General features: G+C 43.7%; 2 protein-coding genes across 10 annotated transcripts in view; one reads left to right on the top strand and one right to left on the bottom strand.

Annotated features, from left to right (window-relative positions):
- Window positions 1-1,935: 1,935 nt before the first annotated feature.
- On the bottom strand, window positions 1,936-7,247 carry LOC128315395 (nascent polypeptide-associated complex subunit alpha, muscle-specific form-like). The gene is made up of 4 exons (XM_053221910.1): window positions 7,163-7,247; window positions 4,785-5,024; window positions 3,312-4,629; window positions 1,936-2,521 (listed from the first exon to the last, which is right to left on the bottom strand). The coding sequence occupies exons 1-3, from the start codon at window positions 7,245-7,247 to the stop codon at window positions 3,749-3,751; spliced, it is 1,206 nt and encodes a 401-aa protein (XP_053077885.1). The 3' UTR covers window positions 1,936-2,521; window positions 3,312-3,748.
- Window positions 2,917-16,277, top strand: part of THRB (thyroid hormone receptor beta) — a 382,979-nt gene continuing 369,618 nt past the window's right edge. For 3 of the 9 annotated variants that reach the window (XM_027040944.2, XM_027040950.2, XM_053221532.1), the window contains exon 1: window positions 4,103-4,240. The gene's annotated coding sequence lies outside the window, so the exon portion shown is untranslated. Of the gene's footprint in view, window positions 3,037-3,430; window positions 3,476-3,642; window positions 3,795-4,102; window positions 4,241-16,277 lie in introns of those variants that run through there. The other 6 variants (XM_053221529.1, XM_053221525.1, XM_027040947.2 and 3 more) reach the window with 4 other exon arrangements.

The raw sequence follows: 16,277 nt of genomic DNA, 5'->3' as shown, positions 1-16,277 counted from the left end.
TTCCACATATGAGTTAAATGCTCTTACATTTGCATTTAAAACTACCATGGCATAATATAAAGATGAACAGTGAAATTTGTGCTAATAATTTAAAAGGCTTATTTTCTTTACTTAGAATGATGTTAAATAGCAAATAAAAAAATACCATGACAATTCCAAGAAGAGAATGTGGAAGAAAGGAGATAGCTTTATATTTTCTACCTGTAATGGTGCTTTTTTTCCCTGCTTTTTGAATAAAGGGCCCCACATTTTCATTTTGTATTAAGCCTTGCAAATATTGTAGCAGCTGTGTCTTTCCCTTTCTATGACTTCTCCCACAAGCTCCGCCTGGTCATCTTCTGCGGGAAGTGCTATCTCACCACCGACACCACCATCACCAATTCCTGGGCTACCACGGCCTCCTCACCAGCAATCACCTAGAAAGTTATATTTATATATTTCTCATTGCACTCTTAAAGTAGAGTTAATTTTGAACATGTCATCTCCCCTAATAGTCTGTCTTTCCTGAAGGGCATGGACAGGCTTGGCATTCTTACCTGTCTAGCCATGGACCAGAATCAAAATAAATTGATTTTGCTCATAGGCAAAATAAATTCCAGGAACTAACAATAAACAGAATGAGAATCTCCAGGGCTGGGTCATTTGGCTGTACAACCATCTTGAGAAGGAGTTTTTGAATGAAAGAAAGAACATTAGTGGTCCTAGTCCCTGGAATAGCACTTCCCAGGTTCCAATACTCCCAGAGTAGTAAAATCTTGTCCATCCTTGATGGACTGGTTCAACTTCATCCAGTGGCATCTCCCTTGATTTTTTCCCCTTCTCTCACAACTCCCTGCCATGTCTAACTCCCTGACCTAAAGTTCCTTACCATATATTAATTATCTTTGACCCTGAGCAAATCTATTTGAATTTTACTTTTCTGATTAGACTTTGGTATTATTGAAGGCACAGAAGGATGAGGGCTTGGGTGAGGCATGTGAGGCACTTTCCTTGAGTGCAAAATTTAAGGGGCATCAAAAAGTGTAATAAAGAGAAACTATATTTTAATGTAATATTTTTAAGATAAAAATTAATGTAACAATCATCCATGATGAACAATACATCAATACTTTAAATAAAGACAGGCTCAGACCCTGTATTTGCACCACTGGCCTCCGTGGCTTCAGTGTAATCCCAGTTCTGTTGACTTTACACTTCATTTATCTTCTTACCCCAGCGGTGGATGAATGAATGAATGAATGAATATATGAATGAATGGCTTCCTTGAACCAAGGCAGCAACTTGAAATTTGTCGACCCTGGTAATGAGGATGTCTATCAGTGGCATGTGAGCATGGGTCGTGAAAACAGGTTTGATGTGCCCTCTCAAATCAGCTAGACTGGAACAGGGGCCATATGGTCTAAAGTTTGAATATTATTTTTGCCTTCAGTCAGGTCCCCATAAAACTATTGCTCCATTGGCCCCTTTGTGAAACATAAGAGCAATCCTTGTTTGCCATCATGGAGTCGGCCCTCAGAGGGCCAATTCATGGAATCCTTCATAATTCATGTTGTTTCAATAACGTTGCATTAAAATTGCCTTCTCCCATTGTCATATAACATTGTTACAATCATAGTCTCAGGAGTTGTTTGAATAATGCCATGTTATTTATTTAATGTTGTAATTTACTTTTTATTTCAAAAGTTTCCAGGCAAAATGAGATCAGAAAAGCAAAGCCATTTGAACAAAGGGGAGCAACAGTGTTTGTTATACTTTATTCTCCGTGTGATGTTTTCCTTCTTAAGATGGAATCTAGCTCCAAGTTACACTCAGGAAGAGGAAAAAAAAATTCAAAGTCCCATTAGGCTTCAGGGCCTATTATTCACCTTTGTGAAGGAAGACTCGCATCATGCCCCGCCCACTCCACCCCTCCCCACCCCCCCCCCCACCCCCCCCCATTACAAAGGCGTTCGCATGTCTCAATAGCCACTGCGCAGACCCGGCTGTCAACTGTAGTGGTCTGTCAAAGCCAAGCTTTTTCCTCAGTGGCCTGATTTTTCACCCACAGTTAGCCACCAGGGGGCCGCCTATTTGGAACAAACGGTGCAGACTCCACAGCTTTCCTCCAAAGCAACCAAAACATCCCGGGGCAGCATTGGAGCAGAGCCCAGGAACTTCCCTGCAAGGGAGAACAACTTCTATCCAGCTACAAAACCTGCAAAGCCTATGGTATATAGCCTTATCACGAGTGAAAAATAAACTACAGCAAGGATTTATCGCCAAGAACCGAGGGGATTTAAGGTCCGTGGATTCTGACGGGGAGGCCCCTCCCTCTCGCCAGGGAGCCTTGGGGTCTGCGACTTTCTCTCTGGAAGCCCCTGAAACACCGTGCGTCCAGGCGCAGGCAACAGTTCCCGAATTTCTGGACAGTTGTGGCTGTTAAGGCTGCTAGCCAGAGTGGTGGCTCCTCGCCCTCTTCCGTGGGATGCTCGCAAGAAGCTGGAATAAAATCACACGTCACCGGCTGGAAATCTGGAAAGCTCTGCAATAAATCATCTATACGTTGTTCAGACAGTTGAGGATACAGACCGTCATAGCTCTATCCCATTGTTGTACGAATAAACGTATATATTGAACAATGAAGTAGGGATTGTTTTTAATGTAAGAAAATAATTGTACCCTGTCGTCAGAATAGTTTTGCTGCAAGTATACCTTCGTACCGACTGCATTTTAGCATTTTGTGCACTCCGTATTTTTACAAGCATTCTTCAAGCCCAGAATGCAGCTGCCCGCTTCATTTTCTCCTAACCTGAACCCTGGGCTTTCAACACTTGAGGTGGAGGATGGGGGGCAGTTCAGAAATTCTTACTTGCCTGGGGCAGAACGCTGCAAGAGTATACATTATTGTTGTCTTCCGGGTTTTATTTGTACATACCCAGGGCCAAGGCAAATTAATAGGGCAGCCCTTCTGGAACCTGTGGAGTGTCTCGACTCTGCACACATCTCCCAGGATATGCATAATTATGCGGAGGGGTGTCTCCCTCAAAAGCAGGCCAGGTATTTTCCAAATTATGGGGGGGGGGGCGCGGGAGCAGGGAGGCGGGGGGCCGGGTGATGTGAAGGGAACTCCAGACAGCCCAGCCCGTGGGAGGCCCCAGGAGGAGCCAGAGCGCTCTGTCCGCCGGACACGCGCCACAAGTGGTTTGGAAAAAAGGGAGAGGAGCGCGCTGGCAGGGGTCACACTGGTCCTTCGGGGCAGAGAAAAGCCCGTGCTTCTGGAAGGTCCCCCCGCCTCCTTGTCACTCGTCCCCCGTTTCTTCCTCTTCGCCTACCAGAGGAATGACGTCCAAACCCGAACCTCGGTGCGCAAGCCGCCGGGTGGGTGGACGCGCGGCCGCCTAAACCGCCGCAACATCGCCACCCTGGGAAGGGCACCCTGGGAGGAGGGCACGGCCGGGACTGGGAGGAGAGGGAGCGCCCGAACCTGGGGAGGCAGGTGCGGAGGCGGCCGGCCTGGGGCGGTGCGCGCGTGGGCTGCGGGGTAGGGGTCCGCGAGCGCCCAGCGGCGGACACTTCTGAGCGCCCCCCCCCGGAGCCTGGCGGGGGGGCGTCGGGTGCCATCCTGGCGGCCCCTGGGCGGCGGCGGCGGCGGCGCGAGCGTCTGGGAGGCCATTTCCTCGCTGCGCCCCTGGCGGAGCCGGGTTTGCTTGCTCTTGGCCGCCGCCGCCGCGCGAGTAGGACCGCCGCGAGGGTTGGAGGGGAAACCAGGTCACCGGTTCGCGGACGCGGCGCGGCGCGGGCGCCCCGGGCCCGGAGTAAGGCAGTGCCCCGGGAGCGGGCCGGGGCGGGCCGGGTGCGAGGGGGGCCCGGAGAGGCGGGGACTCCGGTGCCCGGACCACACTCGCTTCCTACGCCTATAAAAGTGGAGTGGCCGGGGAGGGCCGGCGCGGCCCTGGCGGCGGCCGCCTCTCTTCGCCCAAGGAGTTGACATTTTGCAGGACTCGCGCGACGTCCCGTCGCCGGCGCTCCCCGGGACCCCGCCGCCGGGAGGAGGGGGCGGAGGAGGGTGGAGACTGCGGGGCTTGGCCAAGGAAGGCGCACATCCTCGGGCGGGCGGCCGTGACGCGGCGGGGATTAACTTTGCATGAATAATGTGAGTGCGCTTGGAAAGGAGACCTTCTGTTCCCCGGGCTCGGGGCAAGCGCCCGCAGGCTGCCTTCCCCGGGCAGGGGCGCTCAACCCAACCGTCTGGAGGGCACTGGTAATTTGGCGAGAGGACCGCGCGGAGGCGGGGGCGTGGGGGGGAGGGGGGGAGGGGGCGGCAGTTCCGACCGTCCAGAAGGGTGGGCCGGCTGGCGGCGGGGGTGTCGCGGGAACCTGAGGGGTGCGGGCGGCGAAGCCGGGCGCGCGGGCGGGCGTGGGTGGAGGGTGTCAGCCGCCGTGTTACCTGCCTCCGCGGGGCTTCTGCACCCCGGGTCCGGGAGGAGGTGCCCCTCGTGCTCCGGCACCGCGCGGCGGCAGTCGGGGAGCCCCAGCGTGGGCAGTGGCGGAGCAGGGTGTCTGGGGGCCCCCTCCAATCGCAGCCGCTCTGTTCCTCAAACCCCCAAGCCCAGCTGTTGACAGGCTCCTTGTGAAATGGAGTTTGGCATCCTTAGCGCCGAACCGAGTGGAAGTTTCCATGATGAGGAAGTTCTGTGACACGGGGGTTCGGAAAAGGTTGGCAGACACCGGGGGGGGGGGGGCGGGGAGGCGGTTTAAAGGGACTGTGGGTGCCCCCCATCCCCCTTTTTCTCCTGCTCCGGAACTCCGGGGTTTGGAAGGGAGAATAATCTTGAATGTTGGCGTGCGCCGTGGCCGGTGCCTGGCGGCTTGGCTTCTCCCCGCCTCCTCGGGGACTCGGTGGCGATTTCGCCTCCCTGCTGGGTCGCGCGCTTCTTTGCCTCGCTCTTCTTTTGACGCAGCATCTTCCTCTGGGTCGCCTCGAGTTGGTTCTGGTAACCAGGAGTTGTGCCAGCTGCGCTCTCCTCCCCCGGGCCTCCAGCCCCCTTCCGAGGAGGACTCATTTGGGGGAGTTGTTTTTTGTTTTTTGTTGTTTTTTTTTTTTTTTAAACCCTAGTAGATCGCGTCCTTCTTAGCTGCAGTTGTCATTTTGGAGGAGGATTTCCCAATGACCATTGTAGGATTATTAGTGCTAATTCTTAAGCCTTCTGATTTGTTGGAGGGGAGGGCACATAGGATGTTGTTGTCGTTGTTGTTTTTTTAATTTATTAAAGGTTAAGTGTGTACTTGTCCCCAAATGGGAAATTTTACAAAAGAGGCTAGAAGCATAACAATTCCTAAGCCGAAGCAAAGAAAAAGAGTGAACCTGAACAAACAAGTTGAACACTCTCCACCCTCCCGTCTCCACACACGTTCAGATTTTGTGAAGATTGAAACACTGTGCCTAATCATCAGTAAATAAATTTGAAACAAAGTCTTCCTTGTAGCCTGTTACTGGTCTTAGGTGCTAGTGAGATGCAGTTTTAAAGACCAGTTTTGAAGTTCAAAAACTAAGCATTCCTTGGATGGTGTATCGATGTCAGAGCCCAGCAATTTTTATAATGGTAAAAGCATTGGATCCCGTAGACCTGTTGAGCAATATCTTTACATTATTTGGCCTTGTTCTAGTTTATGCTGCTTATTTACATTGTAATAATATATAGCATGTGCTAGATTACAAAGTAATAAAAATTGCATTTTAGTTCAAATATTCCATGATTCATTCTGAATATTCACTCGTGACTGATCTGCTCCCTAATTCACTTCTGCTTACCTTTCTTATTCTGAAACTAGTCAGAGACTAGGAAACATTAAAGAAAAAGGTGTTTTGATGAAAAGTATTCTGAGAAGTGGATATTTTTAGTTTTCATGCCAGTTGGCTAAGGGTTTTAATTGAGTCTAACAGAAATTCAATAGTAAGTGATTTTTTGAAGGTAATATATGGGAAGACATGGGTGAACAATCATTTATTATTTGTACACGTTAAATGGATACTGTCAAAATCTTATTTTTAATGAATTTCAAAGTTATATATATATTGGAAGTGGGACCATCTGGTAGTAGATATGATTTGCTTTTCTTTTTTAGTGAGAGTAAGTGCTACTAAATATAGCTATTGAACTATTTTTTTAATGAAGCAATTCCTGTTGGCATTATAATGCAAAGGCATAATTTTATTGACATTGGAATGTTGTTTTATAGACTAACTGGCTTTATAAGAGGAATAAGCATTCCATGTCTCTCCTTTTAGCTTCTTTATTCTGTCATAGTGATGAATTAAGACAACTGCCTTTTAATCTAACATCTTTTGGGAAAAGGTAATTTCTTAAAATTTCCTGAAGAGAAGAGAGAGTTGTGGATTCCTATCCTTTTCCTGGAATTTTTGAAGTTGTTTGAAGCATGGCATGTGTGGAGCCACCCGTGGGATTGCAAGTTTGGTGTTTGTGTGTTTGTGTGTTTGTTTTAGCAAGCTTATCCTTTTGGTAGAAATCCGAGTGAGGTGATTGGTTTCTTGAACTCCTCTTTGTCATTCTAGTGTAAGATTATGTGTCAACTTCTTAAAAAGCCCTTCTGTGACCACTTGACTCATTCTTTCTCAGAACCATCATACTGTTTTTAGTTTCTTCCCCAACCCCCCCCCCCCCCCCATCGCTTGGTCTTCTTTGCAATCTGAATTGTCATTTCATTTGGTACTTGTTGAATACCCGTCTAGAATGTAGAATCCAGAAGAAAAGAGTCTTGACTACCTCATTAACTCTTGATTCTCCAGCGTCTTAAACAGTGCTTGGCACACAGTAGGAGCTGGATAGATCTTGGCTAAATAAAGCAATGGTTGCACCCAAACACTGTCTTCCTAAAAATATGTGACTAAGCAACCTGAGTGGGTACCAACTGGGTATGTCAAGACTTGTGCCTGCGTATATGTGTTTGCTATGAATATATGGTTCCATCTTTATCTCTGTCTTTCCCCCCACCCTTTTTTCTTTTTTTTTTTTGAGATGAAAGCTAGCCCCATTCTATTCTATATAGTGACATTGCAGAGGATTATTTCTGCAAGTTCTTCCTGGGGGCATTTGCCTTGAGTACATGCAAATCCTCAGCAGTTTGCCTTAACAGGTTACCCAGATTCCCTGAAGACACTGACCTTCAACTCTCTGGGTATCAGCAGAATCTTTATGAGTTCCAGAGGCATTGTCAGTGCTAAGAGTGAAATTCCAGGGAACCGACATCACTGGATGATAGCAGTGCCTTCTCACTCAGCAGGTTCTGGCAGTGCCTCTGGCCTTGGCAGCCCTAAGGGGACCAAGGGCGTGTTGTGGTGTAAGCTGGTCTACACAAGTAGCAGTTCCTGGGGAAGGGGCAAAATGGGACTGTCAGGATACAATACAAGATGGAAATCGCCCTTGGGGGTAGATTTGGAAATAACCAAATTTCCAAATTTGGACATTTGGTTACGCTGTGTTGTAAGTGAAGTCATTTAACTTTCCCCCTTTACCTCCTTTCACACTTCCATAAACAGATTCTGAACCAGATGATTGTGCGAGGTATTGCGTTATCTGAGTTTTCAAGTGACCCAGGTGTGATACCCAAAGGGTCATCTCCGAATTAGCTATTCATGGAAACTCTTTTGACAACTGAGACAAAAAGGAAACGACAATGGGTAATTATGGTAATGTGTTTTTGTTTATAGAGTATGGGCTTTCAGAAATGTGTCTGCATAAATGCATAGCAAAAATCCCACAAAGCGATCAGACTTGTGAAAATGGTAGGGGAAGAAAGATCAAAATTTTCTACAGGAGTAAAGATCATTAAACTGAAATCCTAAGTGCTTACTGCTTTATTTAATTTAGCTCTAAGCTTCTCGGTAGCCAAGTTAACAGGAAAAAGGGGGCCTGGAGGTGGCAGATATGCCTTGAAGTTGTACAGATACAGCATATAACATTTCTAGAGGGCTTACTATGGTGCCTGGCACCTAGTATATACTTCCATGAAATATCAAATCATATAATGGCCAGTACTTGAACTTCAATTCTACAGAATGCGAAGTAAAGTTCTTTATATGGTCGTGCCTTTTATGAGAATAAAAAATGCAGAAGACAAAATGATGAAAAGTAACCCAGTGGGAGTTTATCTTTGGGAGCCTGAGCTACTGTGGTTCAGCCGTGGAGATTCTGGCGATTGTCCCCGGTGCAAAAATAGAGCTCAGAAAACCTAGAGGAATGAATGGTTAACATGTTCTTTAGGCCGACTTTCTCAAATATCCAGTGTCTCAGCCAGGCTTTTGACTAGAGCAATCTGAGAGGACAGGACAGCCAGGTACTTGAAAATGACCTGATAGCCATGAACCTTCTGAACAGGTGGTCTTGGTACTGTGTGCTTCAGTCTGTATAGCTCTTATCACCTTGCAGGGCAGTTTGGGTTTTGTTTCCATTTCTGTCTCCCCCTCTAAAGTGTGATGAAGGGCTATGGGTTTATTCATGCTGGCCTCCCCAGCACTTAGCAAAGACTTTGACACCTGGGCACAGGGAAATACTTGTTGGAAAACTGAATGGGAATAGGTAAAGGGGTGGTGCTTCTCCTTCTCTTCTGTTATTGGTATTAAGTGTCATCTTTTGACTTAGTTTTGCCCAAATTGAATGTTTGCTGCCTGAATTGCATTAGATATCTATACCACAGCTAGTAGGGTTTGTGCCAGTGTCTGAACTAGTTGAGCAATGGATGGCAAATTAACCTCTTGCATTATTTAAAGTCATTTTCACTATTTGATGGGGTGCCTGGATGGCTCAGTGGGTTGAGCATCTAATTTCGGCTCAGGTCATATCTTGCAGTTCGTTGAGTTCAAGCCCCACATGAGGCTTTGCATTGACAGCTCAGAGCCTGCTTTGGATTCTCTCTCTCTCTCTCTCTCTCTCTCTCTCTCTCTCTCTCTTTCTCTCTGCCTCTCCCCTGCTCGTGCTCATGTGCACGCTCTCTCTCTGTCTCAAAAATAAATAAACATTAAAAAACATTTAAAAAATAAAAATAAATAAAGCCATTTTGACTATTTGATTTGATTTCCCATTCAGTCTACAAAAATTTGTGCCTGGTTCCACTAGTCAGCATGCAGCCTAGTGACCTATAAGACGATATGCATATATTAATACAAAAGGATTATGAAATGGTATCTACTGTGATAGAATGGATATGCTTATTGGGCTCTCTCATACGGCCCCCTAGATGAAATAAAGTTATTTTTTTAATCTGAGGAGGTAATTGTTTTGTGATTTCTACAGCCTGTGTGTATTAGTGTATATTGCAGTGGGATTCAGCCAGGGTTCTCTTGGTATCCAAGCGGTGTGAGGTTGAATCTATTTAGGTCAGTGAGTCTCTGATTAAGGATGTTCACTCTTCACCTTAATTTCCCCAACTTGTTAGCCAATTATGATGTTCAAGTAAGTTGGGGAGGGGAGAAATATCCAAACCACCGAGTCACAAGTAATGTATTTCCATACGCTTCTCTCAGCCATCTGGCCAGCTGACAGCTAGAATGGTGCTCATGTTGTCCGGTCCATACTGTCCTAATTTCAAGGGACTTTGGAGAGTTTATGTGCTGGCAGGTCTTCTTGTGCAGTACTATTTTTATTGAGTGAGAAACTGAGCTCTCCTGTGAACTTAGATATCTCTTCCAAATGGCAAGTTAGGAGAGCCTGGTATTAGGACCCAGGATCCTTAACTCTGTGTCCCCAGAAGTTTACTGTAGCCTTTCCATCATGATAGACACTCTAACATATACATTTACATATCTGTGCATACAACACATAATTATATATTATAATATGTAGTGTGTATACAGCAGTATAACACCATGTAAAATAACATACGTATACAGGTGCGTGTGTTGAGTGAGCGTAACATGTAATGGCTAGGAAATGAGTGATCTGAACTGAATTACTCATTCAACTTCTTAGTTCCAAATGAGAGGCCTCGTGGATCATGGTTTCTCTTCTGTGATAAAAACATATTCAGAATTTCGTGAGTGTTAAGCCGATTAAAGCAAAAGTTTGGACAAAAGAATGCAAACTGACAGCAGGTATGTCTTCTTCTTAATTTGGGAAATACACTTTTGTGACTCTTCTGGAGGTTCAGGAATGTTTGTGATGAGAAGAGTGGAGAGGATAGTCGTGGTTTTAGTGGCACAATGCATGATCGTGACATTCAGGAACCCACTGAATATTCTGACTGTTGTGATGCACGTTGTTCAGTGGTTCTCAGGATGATTCGGATATGCTTTTCCCCCCTTTCCCCTCAGAGTCTTAACAGGGGAAAGTCTCTGTTTTCTCAGATTTCAACAATGCTTATACAGAAAAGGTGCTCAAAAAACAATGACTGATGATAACGATCATGATGTTCCTGGGGGTGGTCAACTTTTTCAAATTTCACTCCCAGTGTGCATAAATGTCTCAGCAACTGGCATGTCTGTGCATGGAGACTCTGCCTCTGTGACAAGCGTGTCTCGCGTTCTTATATATAGTTAAAAAGGCAGCGCTTGTCTCTGGCTCCAACTGTACTTCCCCTGCCTAGCTTCCAAACCATGGTGAGAAATGCCACTGTCACGCAGATGTCCCAAGCTAAAAACCCTGTCATCAACTTTTAGTCCTTCTCCATACTCCTGAGTATTTCGGCAGATCCTCATATTATTTTACTGTTTACTTGTTTACTGTTTATTTATGTTACTCCGTGGTCAATTATGTTTGGGAAATCCTGAGTTTAACAACTTAACACAAGAATTTTTCAGAGACTGTGTTTATGATTGTGTGCATTATGAATCTCCAAGAGGGAGAGCAGGTAACAAAACTTATTTGCTCACCATTTTCTTCCTCTCTCTCTCTCTCTCTCTCTCTCTCTCTCTCTCTGTGTGTGTGTGTGTGTGTGTGTGTGTAAAAATGCAAATGGCTAAAGTGTAGTGCAAGAGGTGGTGAGGAACAGTTCATAGCACTACACTTAAAAAAATTAGTCTCATTTGTTTTAACCGCTGACTACATTTTATAATAAGTTCTGATTCCTAGGAGCAGTATCAATCCCACAGCAGAAACTTGATGTTTTTCACACAAAAAAAGGCTTATGAGTTTGTATTCAACACTGACTAATGTTGCCATTGCTGAAGTCTTTTGCAATGATATAAAAATTATGCTAAATTGATATTACTTTTAAAGTATTATAATCATAAAACGTATCTTTTCTTGACTTTATTCCTGAGATCTGGATGTGCTAATTTACATAAGCCAGAGAATGGCTTATTTTTGCCATGTGTGTTTTTGTTTACCTTTTTGAATGTCACCTAAGCTCCACCATAATTTCTGCTCCAATTCTAGCATCTAGGTAGAGATCTAGAATAATGTGTTTATATCTGAAATGTAGCTACAATAAGGGGAAGTATAATGTTGTATATTCTTGTATTATTTGTCCTTTAATTTTAAAAAAAAAGGAACCACGGAAACCTTACACAGAAAAATCTTTTTAAAAACAATTTCAGTTATGGCCTATGTGGATGATGAATATATCAATTTATCCTGTAGTGTGGTAGTTAGAAGGGCTTTGAAAAACACCTTGTCCCTCTGAGGACTCTGTAAAAAAAGCCTCCTAGGCTTTTGGCTTATTAATTTCATCTGTCCGTCTGTAGCTTCATTAACATAAGGTATTGTTAAGGTGAAGGCATTCTCTAGAATGAACTCTACATGCATTCATTTACTGCTAACTAAGAATATATGTTTAGTTATCCTTATTGAGGTTGTCACAAAAACCAAGCCTTAAAATGAGTAAACTTATTATTTTAAAGTAGGCACCACACCCACCACGGGGTTTGAACTCACAACCCTAAGATTATGAGTCATGTGCTCTACTAAGTCAGCTAGGTGCCCCGAGTAAACTCATTTTTTTATCCTGACTGTGTCCATCCTTCCATCCCTCCATCTTTCCATCTCTGCATTCATACCTCTATCCCACCTCCCACAATCCATCATCTCATATATGCACTGGACATCTGCTGGGTGCCAGACTCTATGGTAGGTGCCAAGACACCATGGTGAACATTTTTTTTTTAATGTTTATTTATTCTTGACAGAGAGAAAGAGAGTATGAGCAGGGGAGGGGCAGAGAGAGAGAGAGAGAGGGAAACACAGAATCTGAAGCAGGTTCCAGGCTCTAAACTGTCAGCACAGAGCCCGATGTGGGGCTTGAACTCATGAACTGTGAGATCATGACCTGAGCTGGTGTCAGGTGCCTAACCCACTGAGCCACCTGGGTGCCCCCATTTAAAAATCCTTGCTGTAGAGATGCTCAGAGACTCTTGGTGCAATCTACAGAAATTAATTTGGTCTCTAACAGTGTTTCCCCACCTCAACTATTGGCATTTGGGGCCAGATAATTCTTTGCTGTGGAGAGCTGCCCTGTGTTTATCAGCATCACTGGCCCCTACCCACTACATACCAGTAGCCCTCCCCCCGCCCCACCCATGCTCCAATTGCAGCAATCAAAAATGTCTCCAGATATTGCCAAATGTCTTGTGGGAGGCAAACTCATCCCTACTGCAAACCACTGGTATAGAGTTAAGAATGAGAGCTGAGGAGTGGGAATGTGTGGATTCATAGCCTAGCTTCACCTGGCTTTGTTGCATGTGCTCAGTTTCTTCATTAAATGGAATCATGTAGCATTTGACCCCACAGTTAAGTGTTCCTAAATATTAGCCATTGTAGCAGCAGTAGAATTAATACCTCAACAGGCAGTTACAATATTGATAAGTTATGTGATGGAGCAAGTACACTGTGGAGTGGGAACCCAGAGTCAGGCGTGCGGTGAGTTCTAGGCAGCAAGAACACTACATACCAATGTATGAAGCGGGGTAAAAGTATGAAACCTTTGGGAAGTTGCATGGAGCCCAATCCTTTGAATATCAAAGGACAATAAATGAAGCTGTTGGAACAGGTAGGAGTCACATGGTGAAGACTTTTCTGGCCACAGTAAGGAAGATGGACTTTTTCTTAATAGCATGAAGAAACTAAATGTTCAGCAAGTCAGATTTTTATTTTAGCAGAGTTATTTGGGATAGATCTTGAGTGGGAGTGAGACTGAAAACGATAAGCCCAGTTAGGGACTCTCTGAATAATCCACCGAGAGATGATGGCTGCCGGAACCAAGGCAGTTACATGTTGCCGTGATGTCTTTGGGAACAGATTTCACTTTCTCCAAGATGTGGCAAAATTCTTCTAAGTTAATTCCAATAATGAATATTTTTAGCAAGATGGCTTTACATTTGGGAGAATTTCAAGTTTAATTTGAAAGCAGATTACATGATAGATTCTCTGTAGAATGTTTTCAAATAAAGCTTAAAGACCATCTCACAGCCTATTCATAGCTGAATATTACTCAAGGGTTTTTCTGCTATTGTATACATATGTCTACAGTTCCTAGTCAGACAGAAACATACTTCTGAATAACTACATTGAATTATCATTGACATTGGTGTGTTGAGATTCATTATTAAGTGTTGATTTTCTGACTGATAGTGATTTCATTTCTTTAATGACCAAAATTGAAATGGATGGAGAAGATGAATGAATGAATGAATGAATGAATGAGACATTATGGCAATATCACCAAATTGAGAGTAAAAAATTTTGGGATAAGTCTCTTGATTTATCTGAGCTTTAATTTCCATAGTCATAAAACAGTAAATTTATCTAGATAAATTAGATAATCTCAAAGTTATCCTTAGCTCAGAAGTTGGCACACATTTTCTATAATAGGCCATATATAGTATTTTAAGCTTTTTCAAGATGTACAATCTCCACTGAGACTACTCAACTCTGCTGCTGTAGTGTGAAAGCAGCCATAGATAATAGGCAAATAAATGATCATGGCTGTGTACAATAACTTTATGTACAGAAACAGAAGGTGGGTTATAATTTGCTAGCCCCTGCCTGGTAGCCCAGCAGGAGTACAGTGGAAATATAACATGAGCCACATATGTAGTTTGAAATTTTACCGTAGCCACATGATAAATGAGTAAAAAGCAACCAGTGTGTTCAATTTCAATAACATACTTTATTTCACCCAGTATATTCACAATATTATTAACTTGTAATCCATATAAAAATATCAATGAGATGTTTTACTTTTTGCATGAAATCTTCAATATCTGTTGTGTGTTTTATACTCGCAGCGCATCTCAACTTTGACTAGTCACATTTCAAGTGCTCAATATCCATTTGTAATTGGGCAATATGACTATAGCCTTAGGAGTGTGTGATTTTACCAAATTCCATGCAAAAATAAGTTATATGCAGTATTTAAAGTGAGACACGTTATTTTTCTTGCCACATAGATTGGTTAGGAAAACATTACGCTTTGAAATGAAGAATACACAGTGGCTAAAACACTGTTTATTTTTCAGTCATGTGAAGTTGAAAACTGCTGTCCCTGACTGGTTGGTGGCTATGCTCCGTAGCCGTTCAAGGGAGTCCCAAGTGCCTTTAGTCTTGGGGTCCTTCATCTTCTACACATGGCTACCAAGATCCTGGCTTCATTCCGTCGGACCACAGGGAGGCAATGAGAGAGTAGAGAAGCACACAGGCTTGAAAGTGACACAAAACCATTTTGCTAAAATTCCACTGGTGAAAACAAATCATAAATCACAAATCATACGTCCCCACCTAAATGAAGCGGGATGGGAAACAGTCCCTATGGCAGCTTTCCAGTGATGACTCTATTCCCCGGGAAAGAAGAAGAATTATTTGGTGGTCAGGGAGCTGTCTTTTCCATACTGTGCTACTCTGTTTTTTAATTCTTATGTGGCCTTCATCACATCACTGTCTCGCTGCTTTTGGAGGCATTGGCAAGTGATGAAAACATCTTCACGGCTGTGAGGTAACCCATTTCTATTTTTTGGTGCAGTACCACTATCCTGTCTGACCTAATTCTCTTTCCTCACTTCCTCCTTATTCGTATGGGGTCATCTTTTAATCTTGCTAGACCTGAATTTTCCTTTTAGTCTTTGAGCATCATTTTTATTTCCTTAATAGATCTATGTGGGTCATTCTATGCACATAGTATTGGGAGTTTGCCAATCAATCCTGATAGTACCGATTTTTTTAAAGGAAACTAAAATTTAGAGTAGAGCTATCAGAGAGCAGAGGCCAGTGCTGATTGTTGATGTGTTGACAGAGGTATTGAAGCCATTTCCCTGGTATCCTCTTACAGAACTTCAGACTGTTTAAATAAATGACTCATTACATAATATCTTGGATAAAAATACCAATTTTCCTAATATTTATCCTATTTATCATTTCTTACTGCAATAGGGAACCCTCTTTTTTTTTTTTTTAGCAAAAAGGGTATTTGCTTGTTTTCTTCCCAAAGTATAAATGTGCTTTATCAAATATTCAGTGTGTTCTATAGAAGTGCCTCCCATGAAGGAAATGTAAGAGGGGCATGAATAATAAAAGTGAGGTAAGTGAAAAGAACAAAGAAGCCTTTTCCTTCCACCTATGCATATTTTACCTTTCTGAAAACCTTATTATTTAATTATTATTAAAATGTCGTATTTTAAGAAGTAAGGAAATGCAAAGCACACATACATTTGGGATTATTAAGAAATAACGCCAACCTGTGATAAGTATGCTGAGAACATGTAAAAGAAAAAAGAAATAATTGTATTCCTTTATATTAGTGTAGGTGGGGTTGTCTTCAACTTCACAAGCCAATTTTTGTGAAGTATTTTACAAACCTTTTGAAGATTAAATTTCTCAATATTAAGAAGTTAATCCTGATAAATTCCTCTCAGGTACAGAATCCAGCTAATTAATTCTTGATATTCCAGAATAGGGAGGAAATGATTATCTGAATAATCCCTAACTTGTTACTGGCCCATCACTGGGGTCTTTGGGGCTCAGGGTAACTCACAGTGTGGGTGCCATTAATGTCTTATTTTAAAGTCCTGTCACAGATCAGGGAGGAGAGACACCCACCCCTGCCATTACCCTTATTGGCTAAGTGTGTCTGCAGAGGGAAAAGCTGGGGGTCCTGGGTCTTGGACTGGTTGAGAGCTGAGGCATTGGCAAGAGAGATCAGGATGTGGGGTGCTGGACGTCCATACAGGTGTTGAGTTGGATGTCTGGTTTTGCCCTTTCCTAGCCTATGGTCTCTCCTGCAAGTTTCTTAACTGCTTTGAACTTCAGTCGTCCATCTGTGCAATAGGAAGAATACTGGTGCTTACATCACAGCAT

Source organism: Acinonyx jubatus, chromosome C2, assembly GCF_027475565.1.
Source record: "Acinonyx jubatus isolate Ajub_Pintada_27869175 chromosome C2, VMU_Ajub_asm_v1.0, whole genome shotgun sequence".
In the NCBI taxonomy this organism is placed as follows: domain Eukaryota; kingdom Metazoa; phylum Chordata; class Mammalia; order Carnivora; family Felidae; genus Acinonyx; species Acinonyx jubatus.
Note: the sequence above shows the minus strand (reverse complement) of the source record. Positions and strands in the feature narration are given on the sequence as shown.

Coding starts and splice junctions, on each gene's coding strand:
- LOC128315395 (XM_053221910.1), bottom strand. CDS start 7,247: ATGTCGGTTCCCTGGAATTTCACTCTTAGCACTGACAATGCCTCTGGA. Junction 5,025..7,162: donor TGATACCCAGAGAGTTGAAG/GTCAGTGTCTTC, acceptor CCTCCTCGGAAG/GGGGCTGGAGGCCCGGGGGA. Junction 4,630..4,784: donor TCTCCCTTCCAAACCCCGGA/GTTCCGGAGCAG, acceptor TTCGGCGCTAAG/GATGCCAAACTCCATTTCAC.